The 13949-nt window shown below is 47.5% G+C and overlaps 1 protein-coding gene across 4 annotated transcripts in view; it reads right to left on the bottom strand.

The window, feature by feature from the left end:
* Positions 1-13949, bottom strand: part of CTIF (cap binding complex dependent translation initiation factor) — a 148243-nt gene that overhangs the window by 35915 nt on the left and 98379 nt on the right. For all 4 annotated transcript variants that reach the window (XM_062018627.1, XM_062018628.1, XM_062018631.1 and 1 more), the window contains one exon: positions 1473-1914. In XM_062018627.1, coding sequence (XP_061874611.1) covers positions 1473-1914 — 442 coding nt within the window. The remainder of the gene's footprint in view (positions 1-1472; positions 1915-13949) is intronic.

The following is a 13949-nucleotide window of genomic DNA, read 5'->3' as shown; positions in this document are numbered from 1 at the left end:
TCAGTCCCAGAGTCCTACCCCTTGTCTCGGGGGCCTGAGGGTGCTGGGCCAGGATGTTGAGATCTGAGTGTTCCTGACTGCCTTTGGCATCTTTGACAGATTTACTGGGGTGTCTGCAACTACAGTCCTACAAAATTATCTACTTTTTAATACACATGTAATGATCTAAATCGAGATAAAAAGTGTAACGTGATCCCAGCATTAGAAAAACACTTTAACTTCTCCATTTCTTTGCTGTTACACTTTCCGTTTTGTGTCATTGCCATCAAATGTATTGCTTCTTTTCAACATTTAATTATGCATTTACCCCTTTCTCCCAGGTGTAAGGCATGCATCCCTCTCGCTCTGACCTGCTCCCTTCTCCTCCTCTAGTTCAATCCTAAAATGTGCTATACAATGCAAACCTTGCAGCAGTATTTTTGAGGCCACAACCCCAACCAGCAGTTGGAGGTGTCCAAAACTCCCATCGAAAGGCCAGTTGTGTGGACAACACTCACTCAAGAGTGGGTGCTTATGTGTCACTTTGAAGATTATAAATTGGCAGGGAAAACATTAGCATCAACACTCTGGAGATCTCTGCCATACTCCCGTTGCTTTAAAGAACATAAAAATAACTAACAAAATTTCTTCCCTCCCTCATGCCACACACACATAAATAGTAAATGCACATGCACTCAAAGGTATAGATTTCTAACACGCACTCGCATGGAATCGTATATGTTCAGGTTATTTTTGCTATGCATTTGGCAACTCTCATTGGAGATATCCCCACAGAACCATTTCCCAGTCTGACAAAGGAATCTCAAGAGGAAGAATCCGAGTTTCAGAAGGGGCAAATGGAGATATCATCTCTGAATTCCTCAGAAATCTGAGGCTGAATGTTGTTTCCAAAAAGGATTTCTCCTCCGTCACTTGCATGCAATACTTTTGTTATTGTTGGGTTGTTGGAAGGAAGGGGGAAAGATAAGGGCGTTTCTATTCATTGCTGAGATAAATGGATATCAGCTTTCAAGTAGCTGACTCTAAGTGTTCAGCACTCAAAAGTCAAAGCTCCATAACTGTTGAGACAAAATGTCTTTTTTAGACCTCTTTGCAAAGCTGATGAGCTCTGCAGACCAGGAGGCAGCCAGTTGGGACCAGCCTCCGGGGAGGGAATGCTGATGTTGCAACTCAGGTATGCACCAGCCTTCCCTAAGGGTCGCTTCTGTGGGCAGGAGGAGAGTTCCCAGTCCTTCTTGGAGAACTCAAGCTGGTAGCAACCTCAACCAAGATGTCAAGCTAATAGCCTTAGCCTTGTGTCACTAACAGGCCTCCTGAAGATGCACAAAGACACTTCAAGTGTCGACTGGAAGATTAAGTTGGGTGCATTCATGGAAAGGTCCCTGGGTCTAACCCACACTGTGTATGGACAAGGGCCAACAGCCAGACTCTTGGAAAAAGAGAAAACACAGCGTTTCCTTAAGAAATAGTACCTTTTCTTTTAGTCTCCTCCGCAGCCTGTCTTTGGAAGACTGAAGCAAGTTGATCTTGGGTCTCTCCCCAATGCGCTCGTGAATACTGTCTTTCCGCTTGGTCTCTGCCTCCTGGAGGTACTGCTGAGACTGCTTCTCCACAGCCTCCGGGCCCCGGGGTGTCTCCACAGGAATATGCACTGTGCAGACGGAGGTCTCCTCGATTTTCAGATTCTCAGTCTCTTTGGCGTTTCTGTGCGTTTCTTTGTCGTTGGGCGAGTGCTTCTGGTTGTGGTGCCATCTCCGGTTCTGGCTGTAGCCGTGGTGGCCCGTCCTGCCTGAGGAGTGAGGGGCCTGGCCTCCTTGGTAGAGTTTCTGGTGGTCCCTGTTGTGTTTGGTGCCACCTTGCTGATGATCTGCGTGTTGCTGAGACTTGTTCCCACTAGGAAGTCTCTGTTGTCGCCTGGAAAGTCAAATAAAGCCATTAGTTCACCCTTTCACACTGTCACAGAATGGCAGGGGTTGGAATGAACCTCTAAAGATCATCTAGTGCAACCCTTCCTGCTCAAGCAGGTTCATCTAGACCAGGTCACACAGGAACACTTCCAGGTGGGTTTGGAAACCTCCCAAGAAGGAGCCTCCACACCCTCCCTGGGCAGCCTGGGCCAGGGCTCCCTCACCCTTACAGTAAAGTGTTTTTTCCTTATGTTTAAACGGCACTTTTTGTGTTCCAGCTTTTGTCCATTACTCCTTGTCCTGTCACTGGACACTACAGAAAAAAAGTGTTGTTCCATTCCCTTGACATGCACCTTTCAAATACTTGTATTAATGAGATTCCCCCTCAGTCTGCTCTTCTCCAGACTAAACAGCCCCAGGTCCTGCAGCCTTTCCTCATTAGGAAGATGCTCCAGTCCCCTGATCATCTTGATGGCCCTGCACTGGCCTCTCTGCAGCAGTTCCCTGTTCCTCTGGAGCTGGGGAGCCCAGAACTGGACACAGGACTCCAGATGAGGCCTCACCACGGCAGAGTAGAGGGTGAGCAGAACCTCCCTCGACCTGCTGCCCACACTCTTCTTGCTGCCCCCAGGCTGCCATTGGCTTCTTGGCCACGAGGGCATGTTGCTGGCTCATGGTCAGTTTATTATCACCCAGCACTTCCAGGTCTGTCTCTGCAGAGCTGCTCTCCAGCAGGTCACCCCCAGCCTGGCCTGGTGCATGGGGTTGTTCCTCCCCAGGTGCAGGACTCTGCACTTGCCCTTGTTGAACCTCATGAGGTTCCTCTCTACCCAACTTCCCTGCATGTTCCTGTTTGAGCAACACATCCATGCCACCAAACAGCCTGGGCCTCCTTGGGAGGGCTGGTGGGATCTGTGGGTCACCCTACGACAAAAGTTTCTTGGCATCTAACACAACCTAGTACCAACTCCTGCCTCTGAATTCCTTTCAGTAACGGGGATTTTCCAGCTGAAACTTTTCACAAACCACCTGCACGCTGCTGCACTGGTTTGCAGAGAATCATTTAAAGTGTATCAGGACTTCCTATGTGTGAAAAAAGACCCCAAAGCCACTAAAAAGCAAATTACCAAGTAAATGAGGCACCAAGACCAACTGGTTTTGTTTGGCCTTTCTTTATGCATGTGCTTCATCACTACCACACCAGGACACGACATGTGCATGGATGAAGAAGCCGATGACCATGCTTGGCTCTGGCAGCACAGAGAGGCAGGATTGTCACCTCTTGACAGAAGACTATGTGAATACAACTCCAAACAGATGACATGGAAATTCAAAGGCCACAAAGAGGAGGAAATGCCTATAAATGCTTTGCTCGGTTACAGTGGCTCAGAAGGGATGAACAAGACCCCATGTGCTGTCTGCAACCAGTAGCTGAGACAGTAGGCCTCCAGAAAAACAAAGATGCTTTGGCAGCATCAGACATTTCAGATTTCCACACAGGCTGCAGTGTGGCTATGCAGAATGGGGAAGTCAGAGCTGGAACACCATCATCAAGGATGCAACTATGATGGAAATGGTCCTGGCGTCAGCCACCTTCACTCAGGACAGTACAGGATTAGCCCCAAGAACTGCAGCAACTCCCTGCCTGCTTGCTGCCTTTTTAACACTCAGTATTGGATCTGAGACGGGATGCTTTAACACTTGGCTCCTTAAAAAGCTGCTGGGAGCAGCTCTAGAGGCTCACACAAGGCATCTCCCCAGCATTGACCCCCAGAACAGGGAAACAACCATGAGCACTGTGATGACCACATCAGTCTGCATCCCTGCTGTTCTGGTAAACCTCATAACCCCCCTGCTGAGCCTCATCCCTCACCCCAAACTCCTACCTCCTTCTGGATAAACAGCAGTCTTTATTTAAAACCCATCACATAGCAATTGATTTTATTTACATCCTCTGCCCCACTCAGATGAAGGAAGTGGCCATTCACAAATACATTTCAATGGTCAGCAGCTAAACAGTCTCCAGCCCCGCCTGCCAAAGTCATCTGCCCATCAGCTTTGTGTTCCTTGGCATCCCCAGGAGTTAAAACCTATTTTCCAAGGCCAACTGGCTCTTAACCATAAAGAGCAAAGGCTCGTGTTTGGCGAGGGCAGGACCAAGAGGCTTGTTTGTGGTGGCAGTGGAAGGAGCTTGTGTTTAGTCTCAGACCACCAGATCCAGTTTTCTGAGATATGCAACACGAGGTGGTTTTGTCTTTTGGGGGGTGGAGGGGTTGGGAAAGGGGGGGGGGGGGTGGAGCTGAATGGCAGGGAATGAAAAACAAAAAAGAAAAGGGATGGGGGGAAGCTTTCCTGTTTGTTGGAGCATTACAAGCATTTTATGAGTACAGATTCTCCACATCAAGTTTTCCTGGCATTTCTTTGTTTCCTCTCAGCAACGCAATCACATAAACCGCTTTGTAAAGACCAACGCTTATTAAAAGGGGAATGTCAAAATAAAAGTTAGCTAAAACCTTTATCTAGTACTAAGCCATCACATGCTTAAGCATGCAAGAGTTTTGCTGGTACGACTCAGCGCTTGCTTTCTGTGGTTTTTGCTCTTCTCTTGTCTCAGACATCCAAGTTTAACTGTTTGAGTGCACTTTCAGCCTTGGGATATTCGCCAGACAGGCTGCTACTGTGTTTAAGTTGCAAATATTGCACAGAATTGATGAAAGCTGCACACAGATGTAGCTTTGATTTAAGCAGAGGTAAGGCAAAGCACCTGAAAATGAGCTTGGAACCAACCTCTGCTGTAAACCCCTGCAGGAAACGTGTGAGGGACGTTTTTGTCTTAAAGATAATGATATTATAAACCAAACCACGTCTTTTCAAGGGTTGTGAAAGAAAAAACAAAAAAGGTTTAAGATTAAAAAACAAAAACCCACCCAAGCAGTTAGGTCAATGTGGAATATGCAAGATTGTTCAGTTTGGAACTTTTGCAACAGGGCAGGGAGAGGACGGGGAGCTCCGTCCTGTACTAAAAGGCAATATCCCCATGGCAAGAGGCAGAGCAAACACAAACCAAAGCTCCGCAGTCACTGACCACAGGACGGAAAACACCAGAGTTAAACAAGTTAGGGGGAAAAAAATCTGCAAGAAATAAAAAGGCATAGGAAGGGGAATGGCAAACAAGAAGCAACGTCCGTGACTTGGCAGCAGGCAGGGGTCTAGATGATCATCCAGCATTCAGGCAAAGACTTGTTGTGTGCTTTTATCTTCCCAACACCCCAGCGAAGAAGAAAAGCCAAGAAGAAATAGGACTCTGCAACAAACAAGAGCCAAAGCAGAGAGAACGGGGCCCTGATCTTAAAACTGCACTTTTTGACTGCATAGCAGCACAAAGCCGAGTGGTTTGGGGTGATCCATCCTTGCTCTTGAGTGTGAAAGAGGTGCTGGGAACAAAGAGCCCCAGGAAGGGGTGAGATGGTAACCTGGGCACCTCACCAAACATCCCCATTGTGGGCTGAACCGACGGAAACAACCTGATGCTTGCTGAAAGGCAGGTGTGTAGGTCCCAAGATGGAAGCTTGGGGTGATCTGTCAAGCTTAGAGAACCAGACTATGCAGGAACCTAAAGGCCCTTCCCAACCCAAGCTTTCAGGTTTGTGACACTGAAGGGAGAAACAGTTGAAGCTTGGAGTCACACAGAAACATCTCTGTCAAATGTAACAATTCACCCCATGACAACGCTGCAGTCACCAGCAAATCCTTCTTCTGTCCCTCTCGGCTTATCCTTTGCTGTAAGGACATGATGCCTTGCAGAGGACCTTGCTTCAGCTACAGGAAAATTATCTGTACAGCACAATGGCCTCTTACCTCTTGACTCCATTTTACTTTAAACAACTGTTTTCACTTCAAAGGCCAAATTCTGGTTCAGCTCAAAACTCCCTCTGATTTCAGAGGGACCAGACCTTTGGCCATTGGTCAATGTGGAAACTAAAGAGACTTTCAGAGTCAGTATGAAACGGCAGGAGAACTGAAAACCAAGGGGAGACAGTCAGGGTTGCCAAGCTGGAAATGGGATTGTATCACTTGTGCTATTGTTTCTCCATCAATTTAAAAAATGTAGTTAACAAAATGAGATACCTTTCAACAGAATTCAGATCTGACAAATGTCTGCTGTGTTGGAGGAGCCTACACAAACAAAACTAAGGCTTCAGCTGTCTTGGTAATTACCAGCCTACGTGCTCCAAAACGTGGGATTCCTGCAAGTTTTTACTACATCGTTTACTCCCAAGGAAAGGGGCTGGAAGGCACAAGGCTGGGGAAAATAACTCCAGACACGTGGACAGCTGTGGCCTAAAACACAGTTGTTCTGTCCCGTCAGCCCTGCTCATATCCCCCCACAAGCCCTTTGAGTGCCCCCACCACTCGTCTGGCATGTGGAGAGCCAGAGGACAACGCAGGGTTACATTCTCCTGGGGGTTGCACGGAGATGTGGTTAGGCAATCCTTACAAATGCTGAGAGGTAAGGAGCTACGTCTCCAACGGCGCTCAACATGTTTACCCCACATAAATGTTCATTCTGTGTGGCAGAACTGACTGAAATCCCATCTGTGGGTGGGCTCAGGTACTGGGTGCTCTGCATATCTTGCCTTTCAAGATCCTGCATGGACACCATGCTTGCAACTTTTCCATGGGACAAACCCTCTGGGGCACACTAAGCACCTTGCAGGGGAGGAGGATGCTGGTTTTGTCCAGCTTTTCTGCAGAGCCTGATACCTGGTGAACATGGCCAGAGCCATCCAACAATCAGCAACTCGTATGGATTTGCAGCCTCTCAGGCAAGACACTGAGAACGAAGAGCTGTGCCACAGCCAAGGTCAGACCTTCTGCATTTCCCTCATCCTTCTGGTGGTCGAATGAAAACATTCCTCAGTGCATTTTGCAGACAAGAAGTTTCTCTCTACTCTTTCTTCTGTCGGGGCAGGAACTCATCTCTGTGCCAGGATCAGGCCCAGGAACATGATGCTAAGTTTTGGGAGTATCTCATGATCAGCTTTGCTATTAACGTGCCTGTAATTACTTAGTATTTGCTGTTATAAAGGATAGATTAAATCTGCTGTAGAAAAGGAGTCCTTGGGACCTCACACTTCCATGACTACCTCAGATCTCACTTATCCATAACATCCCTCAAGGGGGGAGGAGCAGAGCATCCCCAAGGCACACAGCAACTGTACCTGTGAATGGAGGGCTGGTGGAGTTAGCTCTATGGGATGAAAGACAACCATTCCCCATCTCCTTTTTGAAAATCCCATGGTATTTTTCAATTGAGAGAGAGAAATTTAAAACAAACCTCTCAGAGCCACCACTGATAAGAGTTAAATTCACTGAGATGGATAGCAACTGGACTCTTCCCAGCTGTACTAACCAGCTCTCCAGGATACTCAGCCTGAAAAGGGAAGAAACATCCCCTTAAGAAACCAATTTCTCCAGGCCAAGCCTTTCTGAACTAAGTATATTCCAGCCAGACCAGCTGCTTCACCTTGTGTGATACAGCTCCACAAACAACCAGACTTGAACTCCTGAGCAGGTGCTGCTGGAGGAGTTTGGGCATGGCAGTGCTGCTGCGGTTAATAAAAGCCCATCAGCACTGGCTTTGAGCACCTAAGGGATATCATGGTCCAAACTGGAGGGCCTCAACGATCCCAGCTAGGAGCTGGTGGAATTTTACAGTCTAAAACTTCTCTTGGAAGTCTGGGGAATATTGCTACTAATATAATGAGGAGAAAGGTCAGAATTTCTATTCTAGAGGCCTGATTTCCCCCCAAAAGTGTTCTTCATCACGCCTACATCCATCAAAGGCGCTCTGGCGTTTTATGTGCACGTCTAATGATAACTCAGCATTGCTTTGGTACAGGGAAGACCACAGTCTGTTTCCTACCCTCACGAGAACTGAGAATGTGAAACATTCGAATAAATCTGACAGTTCCACACAACTTCATTAAAAACCTCAAAACAGAAAGCAACAACCACCAGCTCCAAGGATGAAGAACACGGGACTTGTGTGTTTTCCTTTTGGCTTTCTCTCTCAAACTGGTTTCACTTGGCTCCAGTTTAATTTTTGTTTGCATTCTTCTCAGATGAGAAAGGAACAAGATGTCATGTTCACTCCTGAAAACAAAAATGAATTATTCACACTTCTTTTATGCCTTTTTGTTGCTCGGGTTAAAGTCTGTCTGTCCCAGTCACCAGACTCAGCCCACACATCTGGATGGACGCAGCATTTTGGATGGGCAGAAAATCCGCCTGTCGAAATGGTGGTGGTCAGGATGTAAAATGATCTTTGAACAGTTGAGATGCAACACATGCTTTAGGTCTTACATATATGCATCCTTGAGAACGTACAAGTCCTTCTGAACTCCAGAAGACAAGCACAGCCAACAAAAACTACGCTATGAGAGAAGTTTTTTGATGAGGCTCACAACATCTGCCTGCTGGGAAAGGCTTTATGAAATCTTCAGATGAGCTAGCTGCCTACCAGGGCACAATTCATGTTGTCACTACTTTGGTCTTGAGGTACGATTGCTGCTGAGGACCCTCCCTTGGGCCTGGACATCACATCTGTCTTTGTTCGACAGTGATGGTTTCATTTGGCCTTTACAACATAACTAGACTCACTATAAACAAAGAGGGCAGGCATTCATTTTTATGCTGAGCATGGTGAGGCACTGGTACAGGTTGCCCAAAGTGGTGGTAGATGTCTCATCCCTGGAAACATTCCAAGTCAGGTTGGATGGGGCTCTGAGCAACCTGATCTGACTGAAAATGTCACTGTCCATGGCAGAGGGGTTGGCCTAGATGGCTTTTGAGTGTCCCTTCCACTCCAAACCATTCAGTGATTCTGTAAGTGAAAGGCTTCACACAGAGACACCCAAGCTGCTCCTGCAGTAACACACCCAAAAAATGGGTGTAGGATTGACACAAAGCATGGCTCATCATGACATGTACTGTTTTCTGCTATGGGACACTGACTGACAGGCCCTTCCAAACACAGAAAGAGACCTGATTTCTCTCTGTGCAGCATCACTTCAGACCACCATTCCAAGGAATTAATGGATGAGCACCCTGTCTGCAGGCTGCTCTGAAAGGACACAGCAAAAAGTCCATCAGAGCAGACTTCAGTGCAGCGTTGAAGAGCAAACTTGTCTGCTGCAAAGTCCAATGAAAGTTCTCACATTCTGCAACACTTGGCCACTCGGGCCGCCTGAGTCAGCTATTTTCTTCTAAGCTTCGTGGAAATGAATCTTCAGGAGGAATTTCAGTAGTTGTTTTGCAACACCAGCTTGGGAAAGACATCCCAAGTACAGATGGCATGTGAGACAGCTCCAAAACAGCTCTTCAAATGCTTTGCTGGATCTCCCCACAAATCATTAGGGATGTCCAGATGGAGGCCCTTGTTGCAAAGGGCGGGCAACCAGCTTGGAAGACACCCGCTGGACTTCAAGGCTGAATACCCAGACGGGTGTAGAAATCACTGCAGTGATTTCGTGTGGAAATCGCTTGGACATGGTTCTCTTCATAAACTACAGTACGTGGGACGATGGTTTTGGATTCTTAGTGTACTGCAAACACAATTGCAAAAACTACATGAAAACCATAGGAAAACAGAGTGAACAAGAAAGGAATCTGGTTCAGTGGAAATACTTCAAACTTGAAAGACACAACCACAGCACACAAAGTTTCCTCAAAATAATCTGTTGAGTGCAAACACAACATGGATCCTGCACTACTGGTAAGAATGTGACTTGAATGAATATAGATCCATCTTCTACTGCTTTGCAATAAAAGAGCTTATACCCCAGACTCCAGGCTGCCTCCTTTAAAAATACACCAAGGCTGATCAGTTATCCCGAGATCTGATAATCCTCCAAGAGATATAAACTTTAAACCCGTGCCAAGATGCACAGACACAGCCCACCACCATCCCTCTGCAGTCCTGTCCCTCAAGACACATCCTAAATAGTACGTACGAGCCCCCACCTGCTGCCTTTTTGTTCAGCTGTCTTCCTTTAGACCTCTGTGACTCTTTGACCTGCAGCAAGGAGACAGCCTAGGTTTTTTCCATCTCCTATTTATACCAGTGCTTTCTAGTGAAGAAATAAATGTCTTTCCTGTAGAAGCTAAGGCAAGATTTGACAGGATCTCCTAACAGCTGCCCAGATATGTGAGATGACCCAAAGTCAACGGCAAGCAGTTACTTCCGACGCGGGGATCTGGTAAAACACCAACCCTGGGACCAGAGTTGCTTTGGACTTAGAGAAGCCTTTATCAAACACACAGGATAAATTCCTCTAGAAGTGTACCAGCACAAGGCAACATTTAGTGTGGAGCTTTTAGCATCCATGTGGACATTGATTTATTGCAACCCAGTGACAATCCTAAGCAGTTTCCCGAATGTTTACCTAAGTCTGTCCCACCATCAAAAGAATGGCCTCCTCTTGACCCTATTCCTGCCTCCTCTGTCATGCTAAACTCATATGGATGTACTGATCCACTCCAAAACTTATTCTTTCTCTTGGATGAGTTTCCTCCCATCAATGTGGACGGGAACACACTGCTCAGGGGGAGGCACAGAGCTGGGTCACCTTCACCAGCACCACGTAGCTGTTGACCCTTGCTGCTCGGAGGCCAGCACCTCCCAGCTTTAATCAGGAAACTGGGATGATCCACAGCATCTGCACAATGTTGGGAATGGAGAGAGCAATGTTAGTCTAAGTGAAAGAAAGCAGGCTGTTGTCCAGCCGTGCCCCGGAGGCTGTCACGCTAAATAAAGACATTATCAGAGAAAGAACAGATACTCAGCACCTTCATGCCTGTTAACGACCCCAGCACCTTCCCAATCGACCTAGGGACTCTCTTTCCCACAGATGGTCCCTTGGAGACAGACTGCTGTGGCTTTAGTGGGAATAAATGGAAACAAAACAGTTAACAAATACCCAAAAATAGAGCGTAGTTAACTTTTTTTTTTAATAGGAGATGAAAAATCCCTGGGCGATTTACGTGCCAGCAGAGATATTAGCTGCATATAATAGATGCAATATTTTTAATACTAATATTTTGGGCTGAGACAAGAGAGGGAATGGAAAGTATTTCCAGTGCCTTGACTTCTTTATTTTGCAAACATCAGTTGCTAACTGGGGTCAGACAGAAATATTGTTTCTGCAACAAGTGCCCAAACAGTTCGAGCTGGCGATTTCTTTGTGCACTAACCATGCCAGGAGGCCCTGCAGAGCTTCAGCACGCTGCTCCCTCACAGATCTCTGAGGCCAATGTCCCCAGCTTCAGCTTGCAGAGAGGAGGAGTTGGTGGTGAACACTCTCCTGCAGAGAGCATGGCTACTTGCTGTGGCCAAAAACACCACCCAAACCGTGAAGCCACAGTGCTGAAGTGCTGCTGGGCTTGTTCAAATGGGTCGAGTCTCATGGAAAGACCTTGTGTGACACAGGCAATGCCACAAAACCCTCTTTTTTTTTTTCTCACCCATCAAAAGCATCAACCTCTGCTTGCTCAAAGTCCAGCTGCCAGATAGCTTTGGAGAGCAACCTGGCAGCAGAAAGCCCCCTGCGCTCATTCCAAGCAATCACCAGCAACACCACATTTATGTTTGAGGATTAAAAGCAGGAGAAAGAAACAAGTTATTTCACTTTATACTCACTCCAGCAACCAGCTGCTGACAACACCTCCATGAACTCATGCTGGAAAACAACATGTAGAGGGATAAACCCATTTCCAGTACTGAGGAGCCATGCCGGAAACACTCCACCAAAGAGAAAGCCATTTCAATAACAGATCGGTTTCCTAGTGCAGGGGAACCTGCCGCTCTGTTTCCTTCCCTCAATTCTGGGCGGCTGAAATAGCATCACGTAGACAGTTGTGTTTTGCACTGAGAGAGCAGTGCTGAAGGACAGTCTCATGGGTGAGGGGATTCGCACCACGTGGGAATGCGGTGGCCACGGGTTCACTGCGAGGTCTGTGGTGAGGGAAGGTCCAACCACAGCCCCTGGCCCCCTCTCTACCTCAGTTTCCCCAGGTGAATGGGGGATGCTGAGAGCAGACCTCTGACAAAAAGCATTTTGAGGTTGATGGACCAAAAAACCCCACAGCATGGTTTCACCTCTGGCTGGCTCTACTGGGGACAGTCCATGCATTGCTTCTCCATGACCTTTCTCACTTCTGACCAACCCAACAGCATCCTGCACTTGCCTAGGAGATGAGGATCTCCTTGCAGGCTGGTTAAGAATAAACATCTCATAATCAGCTACCGAAGCAATACGAATACAACCACGATGGCCACAGGAATGATCTGAAGGCTGGAGCCCCTCTGCTGTGAGGACAGCCTTTTCAGTACTCAAAGGGGCCATGCAGAGAAGATGGGGACAGAGTTTTTAGCAGTGCCTGTAGCGATAGGACGTGGAGTGATTGTTTATACTAATTCACTATACTAAGTGATTGTTTATACTAATTCACCCTAGATGGAGGGAAGAAATGTTTCACACTGAGAGTGGTGAAACCCTGGAAGAAGTTGCTCAGAGAGGTGGTCCATGCCCCACTCCTGGAAACAATCCAGGTCAAGTTGGACAGAGCAGCCTGGTCTAGTTAAGGATGTCCCTGTTCATAGCACGGGGATTGGACTAGATGGCCTTTGAAGGTCCCTTCCAACCCAAACCATCCTGGGACTCTCTGATTGTAGTGCTCTATGATCACAGACCTGGCACTGCTGAACCCTTCTGTTAATGGTCATGCTTTCAATATGGCAAAACCTGTGTAAGTGCTGACTCCCACTTTGTTGAACACAACTGAGGAGATGAGGCAGTGCTCGATGGGCACTTAGTCTGCAGGAACAGCCACATGAGCACTTTAACTCCCCTGCCACGGAAAGGACGGTTCAATATATGCCAAGGGAGGCATTTCTTCACACAGCTTGTGCCAAAGGTGATGTGAGTACCTGCAGTGGTATTACCTGGACCAGGTTTTGGTAGTGGAGGGAGCTACAGGGGTGGCTTCTTTAAACAAAGAGCTGCCGAAAGCTTCCCCTGTAGCTCACAGGGCTGATGCCAGGCAAGTCTAAGCTGGACCCACAGCTGCCCCAGGCCTGGCCAGTTAGTGACTGAGGTAACCCCTCTGGGAATAACGTCTTGGAGAAGGGGGAGAAGTTGCTGGGCAGTTGCTGAACTGCAGCAGCAACAGGGAGTGAGTCTGAGAAGATGGTGAAGGACTGTCCCCCGTGGGAGGGACCCCACAGTGCAGCAGTGGGAAGTGTGAGGAGGCCTCTCCCTGAGCAGCAGCAGCGGCAAAGCCCATCTGTGATGAACTGACCGTAACCCCCGTCCCCCATCCCCTGCGCTGCTGGGGGGAAGGAGGGACAGTCCTGGGCAGAGGGAGGAGTGGGGGGAGATGTTTTATGATTCAGTTTTATTTCTCATCTCCCTGTTATTATTGTTCTTTTAATAAATCAAACCTTTTTCTCCCTAAATTTAGTCTGTTTTGCCCCTGACACTAATTGCTGAGTGATCTCTCTGCCCTTGTCTCAACTCACAAACCTCTTCTTGTATTTCACTCTGCCCTGTCCATTTTACGAGGGAGACTGATATTATGACTTGGTGGGCACCTGGCTAAACCACCACAGTACTCCAAATTTACAAGGGTTCAAAAAGCACTTTGACAAGGTTAAGGAAGGATAATCCATTGACGCTACTGGATGCAAAGGTGAGCAAATGTGGTCCTGCAGATCCTTAAATTGTAAATTCCTGGAGAATCACAGTATCAGTTTGGTTGAAAAGGAACCCTAAGATCAAGTCCAACTGTTAACAAGAGGAAAGCAGCATTACATGCATACCTTGTTCTCTCATTCCTTCTGGTGTCTGCTGCTGGTCACCAAGCCAGGTGGTGCAGTGTGACCCATCACAGCTCTCCTCCTGCTCCTACTGATCTCCCACCAGCTCTCCCACACTGCTGGCATACATAACTGCAAATGAAAAACTCCTGCCCCTCTGCTGA

The sequence above is a fragment of the Colius striatus genome, chromosome Z (assembly GCF_028858725.1).
Source record: "Colius striatus isolate bColStr4 chromosome Z, bColStr4.1.hap1, whole genome shotgun sequence".
NCBI classification, from domain to species: domain Eukaryota; kingdom Metazoa; phylum Chordata; class Aves; order Coliiformes; family Coliidae; genus Colius; species Colius striatus.
Note: the sequence above shows the minus strand (reverse complement) of the source record. Positions and strands in the feature narration are given on the sequence as shown.